At 41.2% G+C, this 22,323-nt stretch overlaps 1 protein-coding gene across 2 annotated transcripts in view; it reads left to right on the top strand.

Moving 5' to 3' along the window:
• Positions 1–21,693, top strand: part of LOC115474009 — a 143,014-nt gene extending 121,321 nt beyond the window's left edge. For both annotated transcript variants that reach the window (XM_030209278.1, XM_030209277.1), the window contains one exon: positions 20,480–21,693. In XM_030209278.1, coding sequence (XP_030065138.1) covers positions 20,480–21,183 — 704 coding nt within the window. In that variant the 3' untranslated portion in view covers positions 21,184–21,693. The remainder of the gene's footprint in view (positions 1–20,479) is intronic.
• The last annotated feature ends 630 nt before the right edge of the window (positions 21,694–22,323 follow it).

The following is a 22,323-nucleotide window of genomic DNA, read 5'->3' as shown; positions in this document are numbered from 1 at the left end:
CCAGGTTATATAACTATATTAGAGGTAGCGCATTGAATAAATTACCTTATATGAAAGCATGGGAGAGCGATTTGAACTGTGAAATGAGTGTGAAAGAATGGGAGAGAGTATGCATTGAGGTAAAAAAGGCATCAGTGTGTGTATTAATAAAGGAAAATGCCTACAAAGTTTTAAGCAGATGGTACTATACGCCAGAACGGTTAAAACGAATGTATTCTAAAGCCTCAGACAGGTGTTGGCGCTGTGACAATGATCTGGGTAGTTTTATACATGTGTGGTGGTCTTGCACTCTTGTACGCTCCTTCTGGGACGATATTACGGTGTGCCTGACCTCTATACTGGGGGTGCAGTTTCCTGCAGAACCAAAGTGGTGCTTGCTGGGGTGGGGAAATAAAAGGGGCCAGAAATGGCAGAAGCGGCTAAAAAGACTATGTTTATCAGCTGCGAAGCTAGAGATAGCAGCCCACTGGAAACAGAGAGTGGGCCCTACGATGGAAAAATGGAAAACGAGACTCCGAACATTAATGGGACTTGAACAACTGACGGATAGACGGAGGGGTAGATTTGACCCTGACGCGGAGGAATGGATGCATCTAGAGCGTTTATGGACTGCTGCAACTAATATATAGGGAATTCAGCCATAAAGTGAGGGAGGGGGGAGGGAGGGGAGGGGGGGGGGGAAAAAAAAAATTCATTACGTTTTCAAATGTATATATTGTAGTCCATTCTATTTGCACTGGCTGTACAGCTGTTAGCTGAATAAGTGTATGTACTATGGAACAAAGTGACGGAATAAAAACATTTTTCAAATCAAAAAAAAAGAAAGCAGGAAGAATTAGAAAGTAAGGTGACTGATTTGAAGAAAGTTGCATGTGAGGTCAGAGAGATAGTTAAATATTATCTCAGCTAGGATAGGAGTGGATAAACATGTCCCGCTGCAGTATGTGCAGCCCGAGTCAATCGTTGTGTATGTGAGTGAGACTAACAAGTTAGTTACTTCTTCCGTTAAAGGCTTGGTTGAAGAGCCAAGCTTTCACCTGCTTCCTGAAGTAGAGATAGTCTTGTGTTAAGCAGAGCCTTTCAAGCAATGCATTCCAGAGTGTGGGAGCTAGTCCGGAGAAGGCTCGCTTCAGGGTATCACATCATGTAATATCTTTTGGAGAGGGTGTAGTTAGTGAAAGTCCTTGGGAGGACCTTAGTGTCCTTGGCGGTGTGTGGAGGGTCATCCTATTCTTCAGATACTCAGGGCCATTTCCTTTCAGGGCCTTGAAGATCAGACATAGAGTTTTAAATTTAGCCCTGTGTTGTACTGGTAGCCAATGAAGTTTTAGCAAAAATGGTGTGATGTGGTCACGTTGCTTGCAACCTTCTATGAGGTTGCATTCTGCTGCATTCTGAATCAAGTGGAGCTGGTGCAGACCCTTTGTAGTCAGACCATTGTATAGTGCATTGCAGTAATCCACTCTTGATGTTACCATGGCATGCACAACTGGGATAAGATTTACCTTCTTGATGTAAGTTGTGCATGCCATGGTAACATCAAGACTGGATTACTGCAATGCACTATACAATGGTCTGACTTCAAAGGGCCTGCACCAGCTCCACTTGATTCAGAATCCGGAATTTTATGTGGTCGTACGTCGTTTTCAAGGCTTTTGGTAATGCGCTTCACAGTTGTGTGCTTATGTAGGAAAAACTTCACGCACTTGAGTTTCCACATTGAGTGGAACATTTTCTTCGTTATGGATGCCACTTGCCTCTCTAGTGTTAAGTTATGGTCCATTGTAACGCCGAGGATTTTCAAGTTGTCTGAGATAGGAAGGGTGTGATCTGGGGTGTTGATACTTGTGGGGATATCCGCGCTGTGTTGGGATGAGAGGATGAGACAATTAGTTTTTTCTTTATTGAGTTTTAGTTGAAATGCATTTGCCCATGAATCCATGGTGTTCAGGCCGAGCTTGATTTCGTTGGTGATTTCTGTCAGCTTGGTTTTGTAAGGAATGTATATTGTGACATCGTCTGCATATATGAAAGGGTTAAGAGCAAGTGGAATCATCATTAAGTTGAATAGGATCGGTGATAGCGGTGATCCTTGTGGTACTCCACAGTGTGCTTTCCACGGTGATGATATGCTTGAATTTGATTTTACTTGATATGCTCTTGTGGTTAGGAAGCCCTTGATCCAGTTAAGTTTGTTTCCACCAATCCTGAACTTATCTAGTAATCTTATTAATATATTATGGTTTACCATGTCGAATGTACTAGACTTGTCGAATTGGAGGAGAAGGATGTTTTTGCCTGTTGCTATTTTCTGCTTGAATTTGGCTAAAAGAGTGAGTAATACTGTTTCTGTGCTGTGGAGGGGGCGAAAGCCTGACTGTGATTCGTGTAATAGTGAGAATTTGTTTGTGTAATCTGTAAGTTGTTTGGTTACCATGCTTTCCATCAGTTTGACCACCAAAGGGATAGATTCTACTGGATGGTAGTTAGCGATTTCGTTTGTTTTTTTTTTCTTGGTATCTTTTGGTATTGGGGTGAGTAGGATATTGCCATTTTCCTTAGGGAAGAGGCCTTGCTGAAGCATGTAATTTAGGTGGGATGTGAGGTCTGCTATGAAGCGGTCAGGGGCGGATTTCATTAGGTAGCTGGGACAGATCTAGTTTACAGTAAGTGCTGGAAAACCTACTAATCGCCTGGGTAACTGTTTTGACAGTAAGGAGGGCGAAGTTTAACCAGGTCCGATCTGCCAGGTATTCTCCAATGGTTAGGTCCAATTCATTAAGGAAGTTTTCAATGTCTGTGTTGTTCTGAGGAAGCGTGTTGCGTAGGTTTACAATTTTTTCATTGAAGTACTTCACAAGTTTATCTGCAGATGGGATGTCTGTATTCGTGGTAGTGACCAAGTTGGTGTCTAGGAATTTGTTCACGAGTTGATATAATTTCTTCATGTCTTTGTAATCTGTCCCTATTTTGGTTTTATAGTATGATCTTTTGGCCTGTCTTATTGCGTATTTGTATTTTCTTTGTATTTGTTTCCATGTGTTGATGTAGAACTGAGTCTCCATTGACTGAATCAGCTCAGCTAGTGACTTGAGGTAGATATTGAACAGAATAGGTGACAGTGGTACCCCGCAGGTCAGTGTCCATGGTGGTGATGAGTTGCTGCCAAACATTATGGATTGTTGCCTGTCTGATAAGTAGGATCTGAACCAGGCAAGTACTGTTCCATTGATACCTGTTTCTGTCAGTCATGCTAGCAAGATGTCATGATCCACAGTGTCAAAAGCTGCTGAGAAATCTAGCAGAACTAGCATTGAATTTGAAATTTAATGCAGAAAATTTGTGTACTTACTTTCACACCTGCTAATTAGCATGCACAATTGGGTTAGTCTGTAGGCGTATTGGACGTGCAATTTAATAAAAGCACTGCTTTACACACAGAAATGCTTTTAAATATTGCCCTCCCTATGACTAGGTTGCCCCTTGTTTCACCAGCAAATGTTGATCTTCAACAGGTAGAAACCAACTGCATGTTCTCTCTTTGGCTGATATAAAAATCACCACCTAAAAAATGTGAAATCTTAAAGTTTGCCAGGTTTTCCTCTTCCTGTTGTGTCTAGGCTTATGGCAGGAACAGGTGCAGGAAAGTTCAAGCCTTTGGATTCTCCACTGGAATTGAGATTGTGAGCTAGTGCTAGTGTAGACACTGAGGGAACCATTAGAACCCTGAGTCATTAAACAATCTTTGTGGAATAACTAAATATAGGATCTACCTCCCTGTCTGATCAGGATCAGCTGCTCCATTTGGACTCCTGATGAAGGTACATACTGAAACACGGACTGTGTAGAGTCCACGCTTCAGTGTATTTTGACTCGCCTCATTATTTCATCTGTGGATGTTTACAATAAAGGATTAATAGAGATTCCTTTATCAACGCCTTGGTCTTTCCCACTCTTCTTCTTGGTTGTGTTGTACCTTGTGGGATTGTTCGTCGTCTTTTGCCTTGGATATTTCTTTGGGGTCAATGCAGCAAGGTGGTCGGATTGGAGGAAGAGAAAGGGGTACCACTAGACACATCTCTCAACCAGCTCTTCTAACACTGCCTCAGACCTGGTGTACAGTTTCCCACGCTAAACGTGCTTGAGAATCTTTTCTGTTTTTAAACATGGTTGCGGTGTGTATAATGCCCGCATTCACATGCATTTAAATGTGATCTGAGCTAATGGTTTCAGTGCTCTTTGGTATTGGTCCAACCAGGGTCCAAGAAATTGGATTTAAAATATAAGGCACAAACACCACAATGCATAGACAAAATACACCTGTCTCATCAGTCCTATCATTGTGGAATCAGTAGTGAAGAAAAGAAAAAGATCTAAGGATATTCCATCACCCCTCAGGGGAAGGCAAACATATTTGATCAGATAGACAGTTCCATGCTAAACTCAAAAGCAGTAGTGTACAAGTTATATGTGATAAACTACATGCATGTCTCTCTAGGAAAAATATAAAATCCTTCTCACTCCTTACCTTAAGATTTGAAAGAGACAAGTAAGACAGGAAGCAGGAGAGTTCAGAAAATGCCTAAGACTCCACATATGATGCATTTGAGACATCCTCCAAAATAGGGGCAACACCGTTGGAGCCTAATCTTATAGCCATGCTTTGTTGATGGACATCTCTTCATCATCTGTTGAAAAGGTTACCCTTCCAACTACCTCAGCATCATGACATTCGTAAAATAGATGCCTTTAATATTGGATAGAGAGCCTATCTCCAGTCCCAACGTACACAAGGGTACTGGTTCAGAACAGTGTAAACTATTTCAAATCAGTCAATCGGCATTATAAACAGTCATCCTCACATTAAAAGTATTTGTCTATTGGCTATGAAACAAAACTGTTCTAATGCAGACTTATCAAGTAGCCATGTTTTATATAAAGAAATAGGGAAGTAGAAGATTGTTCTCTATCTTCAGAATGAAAACCAGAATTTACGATCAGGCAGTAGAGGCATTCCTAAAACCATGTACCTAACCCAGAGTGCAAAATAAATGAACAGATAAACTCAGTCTAGTCCTGCAGCCTCCCAAATGGTGTCTTGGTAAGCCGGCTATTTCAGCAGTAGGGAACACCTAAGGTGGATTTTTTGTGTGTCCAACATGAGCAAGAAACCACCACCCAGCCAGGAACAGAATTGTGCGCATCACCCTGCAATAGATTTGACACGGGATTTCCTATAGTCCCTCTACTTACTAGCACTATATGCAAATTCAAGCAAGCAGGGAAAGCATGCTGAGCATCGGTCATGGAATTCATTCCAAACCCTCTGTAAATGCATGCATGTGTGTTTTATTTTTTTCTGTATGTATCTGTGTTATGTATGTTTATCTGTTTTGTGTATACATGTTTATTTTTTGTGTATGTGTATATCTTTGTGGGTTGCTATGTCTATATTTATTTATTTATTTATTACATTTGTACCCCGCTCTTTCCCACATACAGCAGGTCCAGTGCGACTTACATAGTAAAAGAAAGCATCTTACATGGTAAAGAATACAGTAAAAACTAGGAAATGTAGGAACAGTATTATAAATTGTGATGATCATAACTACTTACATTATGAAAGGCATTACAAAGAACATGTGAAAAGAACGTAGTGAACTAGAATAGGGAAGGTAGACAAGGATATGATAGGTGAAAGGGAAGGAGAATGGGAGGGAAATGGTAAAGGATGGAGGGAAGAAGATGAAGGATTGAGTATAACATTGGGGTCAGAGTAAGCGTCGACGTCTTAGCAGGAGTATCGTAGGTGATCTGGTGGAATTAAAGCTGGTCCATTAGGGTAAACTTGCTTGAAAAAATGGGACTTTAACATTTTCCTGAAAGGTAAATAGTTATTAATCGCTCGGATGGGTCTTGGGAGAGCATTCCAAAGTTGACTACCCAGAAAGGGTATGTGTTTATATGTATTCACGTGTGTGTCTGTTTCAGTGTATATATGTATGTGCATGTTTGCATATGTGTGTCTGTGAATGAGTGGGCACATTAGAATATGTGGTTCTTTGTCTGTGATCAGGAGAGGAGATGAGAGGAGAAGACTGTTTGAAAGGTGCATTTTCATACTTGCTGTATTATTGTGAATCTGTGTTTGTATGCTGCAGCTATTGGAACTGTATTTCTCAGTTGGGGGTGGTTTATTTGTCTTCTATATCCCACTATACACAGAAACTTTATTTCTACAGCACAGGGCTCACCAGCTCCACCCCCTCAGTCTTCCTATTGATTAGAGCTGTTGGCGTGGGAAGGCGTAACAGAAGTGGAAAAACAGTGGTCCAAGCTAAAGGCTGCTATAAATATGGTGGCTGATCTTTTTGTGAGGAAAGTAAACAAAAACAAGAGAAGCAGGAAACCTATATGGTTCTCCAAACAAGTAGCTGAAAAAATAAGAGCAAAAGAGGCTTTGTTCAAGAAATACAAAAGAACACAACGAGAGGATCACGGAAAAGATTATCGGATTTAAGTGAAATAAGCAAAGAGGGAAATACGGCTAGCGAAAGTGCGAGTGGAAGAAAAAATGGCTAAAGATGTAAAGAGAGGTGACAAGACTTTTTTCAGATATATTGGAGAAAGGAGAAGAGATAGGAATGGAATTGCGAGACTGAAAGATAATGAGAATGGCTATGTGGAGAGTGATGAAGATAAAGCGAATGTGCTAAACAATTATTTCTCTTCGGTGTTCACAGAGGAAGATCCTGGAGAAGGACCGCGGTTGGCTGCTGAGGGAACGTCTGGGAATGGAGTGGATACTGTGCCATTTATGGAAGAAAGAGTTTATAAACAGCTGAAAAATCTGAATGTGAACAAAGCTATGGGGCTGGATGGGATACATCCTAGGATACTGAAGGAGTTCAGAGAGGTCCTGACGGGACCTCTTAAAGATTTATTTAATAGATCTTTAGAGACGCCAGAGGTTCCGCGAGATTGGAGACAAGCTGATGTGGTCCCTCTTCACAAAAGTGGAGACAGGGAAGAAGTGGGAAACTACAGACCGGTAAGTCTCACGTCGGTGGTAGGAAAAATAATGGAGTCGCTGCTGAAAGAAAGGATAGTTAACTTTCTAGAAACCGACGGGTTACAGGACACGAGGCAACATGGCTTTACCAAAGGAAAATCCTGCCAAACGAATCTCATTAACTTCTTTGACTGGGTGACCAAAGAACTGGTTGAGGGATGTACGCTAAATGTAGTCTACTTGGACTTCAGCAAAGCCTTTGATACGGTCTCGTGAATAAGCTGAAAGGGTTGAACTTAGGACCGAAAGTGGTGAACTGGATAAGAAACTGGTTGACCGACAGGTGGCAGAGGGTGGTGGTAAATGGAATCCGCTCGGAGGAAAGGAAGGTGAGCAGTGGAGTTCCTCAGGGGTCGGTGCTGGGGCCTATTCTGTTTAATAGAATGACCCTACTTAACTTTTAAACCCTTCCTCTTAATCCCGGTCCTGATGATTATTATACCTTAGTCTATATATCCCAATTTCCTTGTACCTTTATCTTTCCCTCTCCATCCTTTACCCTTTATCTTCTCCTCTCCATCCCTCCTCTCCTCATCTCTCCCAATCTATTTTTTCCTTTTTGATTATCCTTTCCTTTATTTGCCTCTACATGTTAAACTTTATTTATCTTCAAAACCCCACTCACTGCTCATAATATTCTCCTTCAAGACTTTGTAATTATAATTATAAATACTATGTAAGCCGCACTGAGCCTGCAATGTGTGGGAAAGTGCAGGGTACAAATGTAATAAATAATAATAATAATAATATATTTGTGGGAGATATTGCTGAAGGGTTGGAAGGAAAGGTGTGCCTTTTTGCGGATGACACGAGAATAGCCAATAGAGTGGATACCCTGGAGGGAGTAGAAACGATGAGAAGGGATCTCCGAACCTTAGAAGAATGGTCGAGGGTCTGGCAGTTAAAATTTAATCTATAAATTGGGGTGCAGAAACTCAAAAGAGAGATACCGGATAGGGGGGGAGAGATTAGTAAGCTCGACTCAGGAGAGAGACCTTTGGGTGTTGGTGTCTGAGGATCTGAAGGTGAAGAAACAATGCGACAAGGCGACAGCCGTGGCCAGAAGGATGCTAGGCTGTGTAGAGAGGGGCATAACCAGCAGAAGAAAGGAGGTGTTGATGCCCCTCTACAAGTTGTTAGTGAGGCCCCACTTGGAGTATTGTGTTCAGTTTTGGAGGCCGTATCTTGCTAATGATGTAAAAAGACTGGAAGCGGTGCAAAGAAATGCTACAAAAATGGTATGGGATTTGCGTTGCAAACTGTACGAGGAGAGACTTGCTGACCTGAACATGTATACCTTGGAGGAAAGGAGAAACAGGGGTGATATGATACAGACGTTCAAATATTTGAAAGGTATTAATCCGCAATTGAACTTTTTCCAGAGACAGGAAGGTGGTAGAACTAGAGGACATGAATTGAGGTTGAAGGGGGTCAGACTCAGGACTAATGTCAGGAAGTATTTTTTCACGGAGAGGTTGGTGGATATGTAGAATGCCCTCCCTTGGGAGGTGGTGGAGATGAAAACGGTAATGGAATTCAAACGTGTGGGATAAACACAAAGGAATCCTGTTTTAGAAGAAATGGTTCCATGGAATCTTAGCGGAGATTGGGTGGTGACGCCGGTAATTGGAAACAAAATAGGAGCTGGGTAGACTTCTGTGGTCTACGCCCTGATCGTGACTGAATAGATAGGGATGGGCTGGAGTGTAAATTTTAAGGGGCTTCAATGTTAGCTTCAAAACTTAGTACAAGAACAGTACTGGGCAGACTTCTACGGTCTGTGCCCTGAGAAAGGCCAGGACAAATCAAACTCGGGTATACATATAAAGTATCACATACCATGTAAAATGAGTTTATCTTGTTGGGCCGACTGGATAGACTGTACACGTCTTTATCTGCCGTCATTTACTATGTTAGATTCTATCCGCTGCCAGCTACCCTGGAAACAGGCTGGCAAACCCCTGTCAGGAATCTTCTGTGCTTGAAGTCTGCTCAGATAAGTGCTTTCTGTATTTTTTTTTTACTTTAATTGGGCATATGACTAGAGTACTGGCAGACAACATGTGATATGATTAAGGTTTGATATGTTTTTTTTTTCTTTTCCTGTGTTCAATTCTGGTCACCACATCTCAAAAAAGATATAGTAGAATTAGAAAAGGTACAGAGAAGGGCGAAGAAAATGATAAAGGGGATGGGATGACTTCCTTATGAGGAAAGGCTGAAGTGTCTAGGGCTCTTCAGCTTGGAGAAGAGATGGATGAGGGGAGATTTGATAGCAGTCTAAAATAATGAGTGGAGTGGAACGGGTAGACGTGAATCATTTGTTTACTCTTTCCAAAAATACCAGGACTCGGGGGCATGCGGTGAAGTTACAAAGTAGTAAATTTAATATGAATCGGAGAAAATGTTTCTTCACTCAACATGTAATTAAACTCTGGAATTCGTTGCCAGAGAATGTGGTAAAGGTGGTTAGCTTAGCAGAGTTTTAAAAGGGTCTGGACGGCTTCCTAAAGGAAAAGTCCATAAACCATTATTAAATTGACTTGGGGAAAATCCACTGCTTATTTCTGGGATAAACAGCATAAAATATATTGAGCTTTTTTGGGATCTTGCCAGGTATTTGTGACCTGGATTGGCCACTGTTGGAAACAGAATGCTGGGCTTGATGGACCTTTGGTCTGTGTCCCAGTGTGGCAATACTTCTGTACTTAATTAGGTTGTAGTATAGTGATGATGGATGTAATTTTGATTAGTTTTTTTGTAATTTTGTTTTTGTGGAGGTTCTTTTAAATCAATGACTATTGTGATCTGTTAATAAGACAGTATTAGTCTTATTAACAGATCTGACTGCAGTATTAGTACGCCTTTTTTTTACAGAGGTCTTTTTTTCCACATTTTTTGTATGACAGTAGAAAAATCAATCCAGTTCCTATATTATATATTAGTAGGAATTTGTTGTTGATTTCCATGATTTATTCCTAGTGGTATCTCTCTCTCTCTCTTTTTTTTTTTTTTTTTTCTTTTTTCAAATTCTATTATCCCAGTGTTGATTGGATAAATGTCACATCAGGGAATCATAGAGAGAGAAAATTCTTAGACATAATAAAATGACTGCTTCTTAGAGCAACTGATTCAGGAACCAACAAGCAGGGAACCCATTTTAGATCTAGTCCTTAATGGAATGCAGGACTTAGTATGAGAATTAATGGTGCTGGGTCTGCTGGGAAGCAGTGATCATAACATGATCAAATTTGACTTAATAACTGGAGTGAAGTCACTAAGGAAATCTATTGTAGCAGCGTTTAATTTTTGAAAGGGCAACTATGATAAAATGAGGAAAATGGTTAGAAAAAAAAAAGGTTAAAGGATCAGCTGCTGAGGTTAGGACTTTAAATCAGACATGGATGTTATTTGTGGAATGCACTACCAAAGACTGTGAAAACGATTTACGACCATCTTAACTTCAGGAGATCATTAAAGACTTACCTGTTTTGCAAGGCCTATCCCTGACCCTACTTAAATGCTTTAACTCTGCAACACAACATAACCTTAGATCGTATTGGACATTATATATTCCTTATTATCGTTGACCCTTATTGTACCTTATACCCTAACCTTATCTGACCCCTATTTCAATCTATATTTGTTTACCCCTACCGGGCTTGGCGTTCACCTTTACGGTATTTTATAAGCCACATTGAGCCTGCTAATGGGTGGGGAAATGTGGGATACAAATGTTACAAATACATTTAAAAATACCATCTTGGAAGCCCGGATCAGATGTATTCCACATATTAATAAAGGTAGAAAGAAGACAAACCAGCCAACATGGTTAAAGGGATAAGTGAAAGAGGCTATCAAAGCCAAAAGAGCATTCTTCAAAAAATGGAAAAAGGACCCGAATGAAGAAAACAAGAAACAACATAAGTACTGGCAAGCTAGATGCAAAGCATTAATAAAGAAGGCTAAAAGAGAACACGAAGAGAAATTTGCCACAGAGGCGAAAACACATATTAATAAATTTTTCAAATATATCTCTTTGCTGGAGTGGTTAGTATCTGGGTTTAAAGTAAGTTTGGATGAGTTCCTGGAGGAAAGGTCCATAGTCTGCTATTGAAACAGACATGGAGAAACAACTTCTTGCCCTGGTATTGGTAGCATGGAACGTTGCCACGATTTGGGTTTCTGCCAGGTACTTGTGACCTGGCTTGGCCACTGTTGAAAACAGGATACTGGACTAGATGGACCATTGATCTGACCCAGTATGACTACTCTTATGTTCTTAGGAATTAAAAGCAAATTTTTTAAATGAATTCTTTTCTCCACCGGTAACCAATGAAAATCCTTCAATATCGGGGAGATATGCTGAAAACGTGATAAACCAGAAATGAGACATGCCGCTGTATTCTGGACAACCTGCAATGCCCTAATTCTGGACTTAGCCAGACTCAGATACAGGGCATTGCCGTAATCCAGACCACTCATGTCCAGGCTCTGAACTATCAGTTTAAAATCCTCCACAGGAATACAGATCTTCAACCTACTTAACATCTTCAGCTTAAAAAATGAACTCTGAACTATCTTTCTAATATGTGGTTTAAAATTCAAATGAACATCAAGGATAACTCCTAAATTTTTTTTTGAACACTTATATAACAGGGGCTTGAGTAGAGAAATATACTTATGATATGGTGGGAGACTTTAAGTATATTTCTCTACTCAAGCCCCTGTTATATAAGTGTTCAAAAAAAATTTGAGTAGAGAAATATACTTATGATATGGTTGGAGACTTTAATATGATTATGGGTTTTTCCCTGGATAGGACACCCAAAGGTGGCACTAATAGGATCCCAATTTATTCTAAAAGGCTGCCATTTCTAGTGGACAGTCTGGGTTTAGTAGATATGTGGCATACTCTTCACCCAGTGGTGCAAGAATACACACACATTTAGCCTGTGCTCATGTGATGAAAGTGTTTGTGCTTTTCGGGCCGCACCTCCAGAGTCTCTAATCACGGTCAGCACTACTTACACAATACAATCTTCTCAACCGATATCTTAAGAGCTGGACAGCGGATAAAACTTATTTAGACTGAAACAAAGAAAAAAGGACCAGAGAAGCGCTTCTCGGGGTTAACATTGGTTTATTTAATTATCCAAAGATTAGGATAAAAAAATTAAGAAAAATAGTCATAGAAATAGTCTAGAATATGACAGAAATGAGAACATATATAGAAATGGAAATTACAATGGAAAGTGGAAGCAGGACATTCTTTCAAACTCCCTGGCTTGGGAGCCAAAAGAGATGTACACTGCCCAACCTCCTATCTGGCAGAGAAATATTATATAGGGTTTCTTTTCCCTTACAAGACAAAAAGGGAGCACAAGGGGGAGGGGTTGTCACACCCCCTTAGTTAGCACCTTACAGTCAGTCAGGATCTCTAGTATCAATAAAATACACAGCATCTGTTTATATTTCCTTTTGAAGATGCATTTGGTCTGTTGTCCAAATGTTTTGGACCTCTTCTATTCATCTATACATACATTTCTCAAACCTTTAATTAGTATTTCCCCTATTCTAAAAGAGGAGACAAAAGTTAACTACTGCTTCCAGTTGCTATAGAGGTGTTAGGTTTCTTTTGTCAATAGAACTATTGCTTTTGACTCCAGGGATCAGGGAGATAAGTGTTTGACTTGTTCTAGGCAGAGAAGGAAATAAGGTGTTACCTGCAATAATATTTTCTTATCCTGTCCTACATAGTAACATAGTAGATGACGGCAGAAAAAGACCTGCACGGTCCATCCAGTCTGCCCAACAAGACAACTCATGTGTGCTACTTTTGTGTATACCCTACTTTGATTTGTACCTGTGCTCTTCAGGGCACAGACCGTATAAGTCTGCCCAGCACTAGCCCCGCCTCCCAACCACCGGCTCTGGCATAGACCGTATAAGTCTGCCCAGCGCTATCCCTGCCTCCCAACCTCCAGTCCCACCTCCCACCACTGGCTCTGGCACAGACCGTATAAGTCTGCCCCGCACTATCCCCACCTCCCAACCTCCAGCCCCGCCTCCCACTACCGGCTCTGCTATCCAATCTCGGTTAAGCTCCTGAGGATCCTTTCCTTCTGAACAGGATTCCTTTATGTTTATCCCACGCATGTTTGAATTCCTTACCGTTTTCCTCTCCACCACCTCCCGCGGGAGGGCATTCCAAGCATCCACCACTCCGTGAAGAAATACTTCCTGACATTTTTCTTGAGTCTGCCCCCCTTCAATCTCATTTCATGTCCTCTCGTTCTACCGCCTTCGTATCTCCGGAAAAGGTTCGTTTGCGGATTAATCCCTTTCAAATATTTGAACATCTGTATCATATCACCCCTGTTTCTCCTTTCCTCCAGGGTATACATGTTCAGGTCAGCAAGTCTCTCCTCATACGTCTTGGTTCATAGGTTTTCTGCAACACAGGTCAGTCCAGGTCAAATGGTAACAATCTCTATCTCGCTCCCTGACCATGAAATGCGGAGTGCCACAGGGCTCACTCCGTCCCCAATTCTCTTCAACTTTTATCTTAGAGGGAAGGAGAAAATTTTGAAGCCTTTAAGGATCAAATACTTCTCTTATGCTGACATTATTATCCTCTTCACTTGGAAAGATTTGACTATGGCATACTCACTAATGAACGAGGTCTTCGATCCCTTATTTGCATGGTTCTGTTATCTAGATTTGAAAATAAACCCAGATAACAGCAACATAATATGGATTGAGAATGAAGTACTCATAGCAACCTATGCTAACAGGATCCACAATAACCCTAAAAACAGAGATAAAACTGTTAGGTATTTGGATTGACTCTCACTTTACCATAACAGCACAGATAAATAAAGTCATACTCAAATGTTTCTGCAAATTGAAACTCCATCATGCCAAACATTTGCTGTAAACAACACATTTTCAGATCATAGGTCAAGCTCTGATCCTAAAAATCTTAAGACTACTGCAATATAATATACCTGGGCCTAGTGGTTAATGCAGCGGACTTTGATCCTGGGGAACTGAGTTCAATTCCCACTGCAGCTCCTTGTGACTATGGGCAAGTCACTTAATCCTCCATTGCCCCTGGTACAAAACTAAGTACCTGAATATATGTAAACCGCATTGAATGTAGTTGCAAAAAAACCTCAGAAAGGCGGTATATCAAGTCTCATTTCCCTTTCCCACCCAGACAAACTAATGAGGAAGATAAAGATAATAGAAAATGCTGCAGCCAAGCTAATTGGAGGAGGGAAATGATGTGAACACGCTACACTATTCTTACTTTAATTGCACTGCTATAAGGACAGAGTGGAGTTTAAACTCCTTACCATGATTTTCAAATGCCTCTAAGAGATGGCCCCACAATACTTACAAATCTTTGTAAGAATTTAATCAACCAAAAAATCTCTTAGATCCTTAACTGACATCAGACTAGTACCCCCTCACAAACAAGAATGTTGTCTCAAAAGGACATTTAACTCAACGCTGTTAGGGAAAGGGGCAGAATTCTGGAATTCGTTACTGCTAAAGATCAGATTAATGTCAGAATATGTAAACTTTTGTCGACTTTTGAAAACACGTTTTTTCCAAACACACCATGGGATGAATCCCAGACAAATGTCTCAACACCACCTACAATGACAGACAGAACAAATCAAGACGAGGTGACCACAGAACAGTTAGAATAAGGAGAACAATCTCACTGACCCCTGGGAAAAGCAATACAATTGCCATACAATTGACACTTATTTCCAACCCACAAGCGCAGATGTCACTTAAATGTTTTAAGGTCTTATATGATCATGAATATAGATTCTTAACCCCACTTTTTGATCGCCTTTATTCTGTTTAACTATACATGCATTTGTTCTTATATATGAATATGTTAAAATGTGCCACTGTGAATCTTGATGAAGTCTTAAGATCTCCCTCCGACAGTGCCAATAGGTAATGGAGGATGGTCGGAATGGACAGGAGAGAGGTTTGAGGTGAGTGGAGGAGCACCACCAGGTGCAAAAGCGTTTCCACTTGATCGCGTAAGCTTGTCTTGTCAATAGTCTCTGGGAAGCCAGCAGTACTACTTCAATGCTGGATGAGAGACTCAGCCTTTCAACATCCAGGCGGTCAGCGCCAGTGAGCCGAACTCATAGTGAAGTGTCTGGGTGATGAGGTCTGCTATATGGTGGAGGCGGCACTGTGGGTTGGCCGCTAGACGATGGAGATACGAGAACCAGGGTTGTCAGGGCCAGAAGGGGGTGATCATGATCAACCTGGCTCTGTTGTGGAGTATCTTCAGTAGGGTTTTGGTAATCAGCAGTGTTGGGTGGTAAGCATAGAGTAATCGCTGACCCCATTTGAGTGAGAAGACATCTGAACTGAGGTGGTGCTGGGAGGGTTGCTTGGAGCAGAAATTGGGACACTTCGCACTCTGCTCCGTGACAAAGAGATATATGATGGGGGTTCCCTATTATTATTATTATTAGCATTTGTATAGTGCTACCAGACACACGCAGCGCTGAACACCTGACACAAAGAGACAGTCCCTGCTCAAAAGAGCTTACAATCTAAGTAATACAGACAAACAAGACAGTTACGGGTGAGGGAAGTAATGGGTGAGAAGGGAGGAAGGGACAAGGGGAGGGCAATTGTGGCTAGGAGCTAAAAGCCTGACTACAGGATTTCTCTTTCTCTCCTCTGTCAGCCCTGCCCCCTTCACCAGGAACTTCCTTTGATCTGCATCCTAAAAGTCTCTCAAAGGCTAATAAACACACTCATGTAAACAGCAAATGGACAACAAATGGCAGGAGCTCATTGTCTTTCACTTGCTTGGTCAGAGGAAGGTGGGGGAAAGAGGTGGGGGGGTACCTGGCCTGCTTAATATCATTGTAATTTACAGAAAAAAGAGAAATTTCCACTTCTCATCATCTGTACATTAATTCTTAGATATTAGATAGTTAGCAGCACTGAAACTGCTTGGTTCAGGCCTTGATAAGTACAAAGTACACCTCCACCAACAAAAGCAATATTAATATTATGTATTTGTCTCCTGAAATGGTTTTTCTAAGGTTAGAGCAGTAGAAATAGGCTCTATGGTAATATAAGACCATATCCCATTTTGGATGGATATTGGGATAGATGAAGGACGTTCATGGGGGAAGGAGGAGGTCATTTCCCAGTTAACTTTTTAAGGATCTACAATTTCCACTCCTTTCTAATTCAGAAATGGGAAGACTATAGTAAAAGCAATGCTACTCATAGGGATGGCCTTGCATTATATTGGGAAGTCAGTAAAACCGTTGTGCAAGAAGATATTATAGAATATGTGATTAGAAAAAAAGAAAGAAAAGGGGAGGAATATATTATGCTTGAAGAAACGATTGAGGGAATGTAAACGGCTTTTTTTGCAGCCTATTATGGTCAGCTGTATTAACCCCAAGGACAGATAGTGAAATGCAGAGACAATTTTTTTTAGATAAGACTTGCTTCCCACATTATCAGAAGCAGAGCTGGTAGAATTTAAATGCCCCAATTGCCTTAACTAATCAGGTTAACTAATAAGACTTTGAATTTGCATAAGTGACCTGGTTCGGATAGATTATCTGGGAAATACTACAAACTGTTATACCTTCAAATATGTGCTTCCTTAGAAGAATTTTCTTTTTCCACCTTGCAATTTGAGAGTGGAGGAGTGGCCTAGTGGTTAGGGTGGTGGACTTTGGTCCTGGGGAACTGAGGAACTGAGTTCGATTCCCGGCACAGGTAGCTCCTTGTGACTCTGGGCAAGTCACTTAACCCTCCATTGCCTGCCGCATTGAGCCTGCCATGAGTGGGAAAGCGCGGGGTACAAATGTAACCAAAAAAAAAAAAAAATGTGTCCAAGGAGGCTAATGGTGCTCTTATTACTTATTCATGCATTCCTTGGCTTGGTTTTTCTGATTCAGATTCATTCTAAAGCACGTTCACTGCTTTGCTCACTTTCTTGTGTATTCCGTATTTCTGCCGCATTCCATTTCTCAGATTCGCATTAAGGAATCATTATTGGCATGACTGTATACATGTTGCCAGTGTAATATATGAAGCGGCCAATTTTTAAAGTAATTTAAGGGGCACAAAACATTTTACCTGCATAAATTAGGTGTCTGAAAGTTGTCTGCCCTCAGTGCAGCTGGAATTCCATGCATTGTGTAACAGAATTCAACCGCATAGAGAGGAGGAATTCTTAGGGAACTGTAGGCCGTGAAGACCTTTATTTTAGAAACTTATCCATAAATAGCATGTAAATAGCAGCATGTAGATGTGTAGAATGCTTAGACACGCAAATGATGATCTCTGAAAGTTGCTATTTACACATGGAGGTTTCTACATATGCACTTCCCGTGTTATAAAGAGAATACAAATTTATGGGTAAACATTTTCCTGTCAAGTTTTGCACCAGATTAAAGGCATGTACAGATTTTTTTAAAAGTGCTCATTTCAGCCAGTGCTTTACAAGAGGGACATGAATTGAGCTTGCAGGATAGTAGATTTAGGAATAACAGGAAATGCTTTTTCACAAAGAGGGTGGTGGATGCTTGGAATATGCTTCTGGTGGAGGTGATGGGGACAAAAACAGTGGCGGAATTCAAAAAAGTGTGGGAGATTGTAAGCTCTTTGAGCAGGGACTGTCTTTCTTCTATGTTTGTGCAGCGCTGCGTACGCCTTGTAGCACTATAAAAATGCTAAATAGTAGTAGTAGAAATACAGAGGATCACTATATAGAAAGACGGTGAAATCAACAGTAGTGTACCAAAGGCGGGCGGTGGGGCAGGCAGCAAGCGGATGCATGGAGCAGTCACATATATGTCAGCTCTGCCAATTCCCTGCCCCCTCTGACATTACTTCCTATTCCAGGACAGGGGACTGGTGGAGCCAATAGCAGCGTTACTGCTCCGTGCACCCCCAGGTGATGAGGATGATGTGCTTTGGGGGGGAGTTGGGTGATGCACTGGAGGGAGAGTATAGTGGCAGCCAACCTAGGTACACCACTGGGAATCAATGGAAAACTTAAATGACCTTCTTTTCAACGGAGCATAGAGGGGTGTAATCTGCTCATAGTGGCAGCTATAACTCTGGCCACTTCGTTGGGCAATCTGAATGGACCATATAGGTCTTTATCTGCCATCATTTACTATGTTTAGGCCAGGGGAGGTAAAAATATGGATGTACCGCACATTTTCAACTCCACATGGGGACTTTTTCAACAGAATTGTACCTGCAGTAAAAGCAGGCACAGATTGTTGTATTCTTCCAACGCCTTCTTCCTCAGAGATCCTCTGTGCAAGTGTAATTGTACTGTGAAGAGTATATGCAGTTTTGGCTGCCCCATCTCAAAAGAAGATATAGTGGAACTAAAAGAGGTATAGAGAAGGACAACCAAAGTGATAAAGGGGATAAAATGGCTTCCTTATGAAGAAAGACTAAAGAGGTTAGTGCACTTCAGCTTGATGAGGAGGTAAACAGGACTTAAATAGAGACTGGTTATTTAACCTTTTAGACAGCACTAAAACAAAAGGACATTCCATGAATCTAACAGCAAATTCAAAGCATACTGGAGAGAGCATTATTTTTGCACTCAACATACAATTAAGCTGTGGAATTTGTTGCTGGAGGATGTGGTCAAGGCATCTAGCATATCTCGGTTTGAAAAAGGATTTAGATGTTTTCTTGGAGAAAAAGTCCATAAACCATGTAGACTTGGAAAAGTCATCACTTATCACAGGGATTGAACAATAAGAAATTGTTTCTACTATTTGGGATCCTGCTGGGTACATGTGATCTGCATTGGCTATTGTCAGAGGCAGGATACTAGTCTCAGTGGACTTTTGGTCTAATCCAACATGGCACATATGTGTATTCTTTTGCTTTTGAGGACTGGTGAAAACCCACAGGTTAAAAATACATACGGTCTTTGTCGTAAACTGGTTAAAAATTAAAGCAGAGATTAAAAAAAATACATAATAGTAATAGCAGTAAAATAAAATGATAAAGTATACAAAAACATTAATGCAGAGAACTCCAGGATTCTGGTGATGTTCATTATTATTTCTGCTCATATTGAGGGCAATGTTCAAACCCTCTGGACAGCTTACCTGCAGAGCTACAAGCTAAATTTCAAATTCAAAAAAATCGAGGCTAGCAAAGACTACGTAGTTTTGCAAAGTACGAGGGGTAAAGCACATGAAAGAAATTGAAGCAAAATTCAATACATACCCTTTCTGGCATGGATACTTTTAATAAGAGCCATTTTCAAAGGGTCCCAACTAGCCACGTTAATATGTTAAAAATATTTCTATCTATGGCATCCTTTTACTGCTCTCTTGACTGCAAAAAAAAAAAAAAGTAAACAAAGAAAGTGCTGCCATGTCAATGGACCGATACATATATTAAGATGCATTATATTTAAATAATGATGACTGGGATGGATAACACATCAGACTGCCCACTTCTGTGTCAGTGTGTAGTTTCTGTGTAGGGGATGTGGGTTTGATGGTTGTTTGGCTCATTCTGTTTTAACAGCAGGAGATATTTGCAGTATTTGTAGTGCTGCCTTTTCATAGGCAGGTATGTTGCTATTTGAGTCAGGGAATTTAGTGCTGTTGTGACTTGGCGGGTTTGCTAAATAAGCATTGAGTGTGTGCACTGTTTTGTCACAAATTGCCCAGTAGTGAAAGGAGTTTTTGTTACTGTTATTGAGATAACACCAGGGTTTAAGCGTATTTTTGTATGGTAATAAGGAGAAGCTTTTCTCTTGCTTGCCCTGTGCACATTCTCTTTTGTTTATTCCTTGGTTCATTTCATTTCACATGCTCTGTCCTATGTGCACTTCCTCTCTAGCATGTTTCCATTTGTCTGGCAAGCTCCATCTCATATGTTGTCTTTGACTTTGTCCATTTTTGGTCCATGATTTCTCTGGCTTATTCCATCTTGTAGTTGCTTTCTCTCACTGGGGTGCTCACTCTCTCTCTGGTTGCTCCTTGTTCTCTTTCTTACTAGATCACACTATTTCCTGCATGTATGTCATCTTTTTTATTTATTTTTTTTGGACCATTATATCTTTTATGCAGACTTGCTCTCTGATTCTCTGTTATCCTTTTGTGCTCTGTTGCATGTGCATGCTTTCGTTTTGGGTCATTCCACATTACATGTACACTGATGAAACCAGATCATCAGTCTTGAGTTTGTGATTGTAGCAGCTGACCCTGAAATCATGGCATGGGACCTGCACAATTAATATTTCTCACAAAATAAACAATTATCTATTACCCCACAAGTAACCCAGCTTGACCTGTTAAAATCTACATACTGACTTTCTTTATATTGTCTCCTTGGTCTTAGGCTCGGAGCACTCTGAGGAAAATGTGAGACCCCAGTCACCCATCTTGGCTTCCCCTGTTGCCACCAATGATCTCAGTGAACCAGAAATGGACATTGACATCATCTCCCCACCTCAAGAAGTGTCCCACCCACCATCACCCCTGTCCTCCGCCATCCTTTCTTCTGGACGCAGACACAAGCATCTTGACACAGAAGATGAGGAGCATGAAGAGGCTGGGCCTTCCCCAAGCTGGTCTGGGGAGTCGCAGAATGGCCAACCTGAACCTTGCCAAAGGACACAAGCCAAAACACGCCTTAAGCGACCACGTACTACTTCCTGGCGGCTAAATATTCGGGACATGTGTGATTTGGAGCATCATAGGGAGGCAAGGTACATAGCACAGCTGCGCCAGCAGAGAGAGTCTCAGGCAAGGACAGAGAGGCTGCTGCAGTGCATAAGCACAGCACAGGACCGACATCGCAGGGAGAACCAGGCCCTGATTCAGCAACAGCAGATGCTCCTGCAGCAGCAGCAATCACTCTTGCAGCAGCAGCAAGCACTCCTGCAGCAGCAGCAGCAGGACCACCTTGCTCTGATGCAGCTTCTGACAGGGCAGCACATCTCTCACATGCGCCAACAAAATCGCCTCTACAGACAGATGGTTCTCGCAGTCAGAGCTATCTCCCGTGACAGAAATCCAGATGGCAACATCAGCAAGAGTTGAGGCTTTCAGGAGCACCCTTAACCAAGGCCCATGTGCCAGTGTCTAAATGATGAAGGAAATGGACAGAGGGGCAGGTGATTTAGTTTAAAGGTGGTAACCAGTGCCGTCCTTCCCCATGATGGGCATTTCGCTTAGAACTACATTGCTTTTAGAAAGAATATGCGGTGGATTCATCAGGAGAAAACCAGCACGGAGCTTTATGTGCTCCCCTTCTGTCATGCATATCCGCCACATGGTGTACCTGCAAAATCATACAGCAGAAGCACTGACATTTTTGCAGAGGATGCTATGAGATGTTTAAGTTTTTTGGGGGGTTTTTCACTTATGTTGGTGGTCTGCTGCTAACAGATGCAGATAGTTTGTTAATCTTAATTTGGTGACATACATCACAATTTTACTATGTTATCTATGCTTTTTAATATATTTTTATCCCTTTACTGATACAATGTATTGACAGTGTAGAGTTATTTTAAAACGTACCTAAGTAAAAAAAAAACTGTATGAATTGGATACCCTTGTCTCTTGTGTACTGCTTCTGATTTCCAGAGGTGTTTAAGCTAGTCTGCCCATATTATTTCCAAGGCTCTTGCAGCCTTAGTATGAAAAAAGGCTGCTACAGACAGATTTTACTCACCATCCTTAAAGTTAAGGGCAAAGAGGCTGACAGGTGGTTCAGAGTTCTGAAGCTCAGATTTAACAAAGCAAAATGTTTCTCATCATGTACCTTATTTTTCTGTGAGACCTCTTCTAGGCCTCCTGCTGGTTTCTCGTAGGGAAGTATCTGAGATAAACATATCAACTGAGAAATTACTCCAAATTTGTAAGAACTGCCATAAAAATGCTGGTGGTTGTTTTTAGGTCCATGGTTTTTTTTTTTTTTCAAAGATGGATTCATGGCTGAAAATGCTTTGCCTTCTCGCCTCATAGCTTGGAGGCGGCTAAGGGGGAGGGGATGCTTTTCATCCTCCCATACCATAGCTTAGTGGGAAACTGCTGAATAAAGAAAACTTAAGCAATGAAGAGGAAAGCCAGGTTATAAGCTAGAACACTTCAGACGCTGCAATTTTATTGCCCCTGTAATTTTCCACTATCGTTGACCTTGATGTGGATTGGAAGGCAGAAAAATGATCATCTGAAGGT

The sequence above is a fragment of the Microcaecilia unicolor genome, chromosome 7, assembly GCF_901765095.1.
Source record: "Microcaecilia unicolor chromosome 7, aMicUni1.1, whole genome shotgun sequence".
NCBI classification, from domain to species: domain Eukaryota; kingdom Metazoa; phylum Chordata; class Amphibia; order Gymnophiona; family Siphonopidae; genus Microcaecilia; species Microcaecilia unicolor.
Note: the sequence above shows the minus strand (reverse complement) of the source record. Positions and strands in the feature narration are given on the sequence as shown.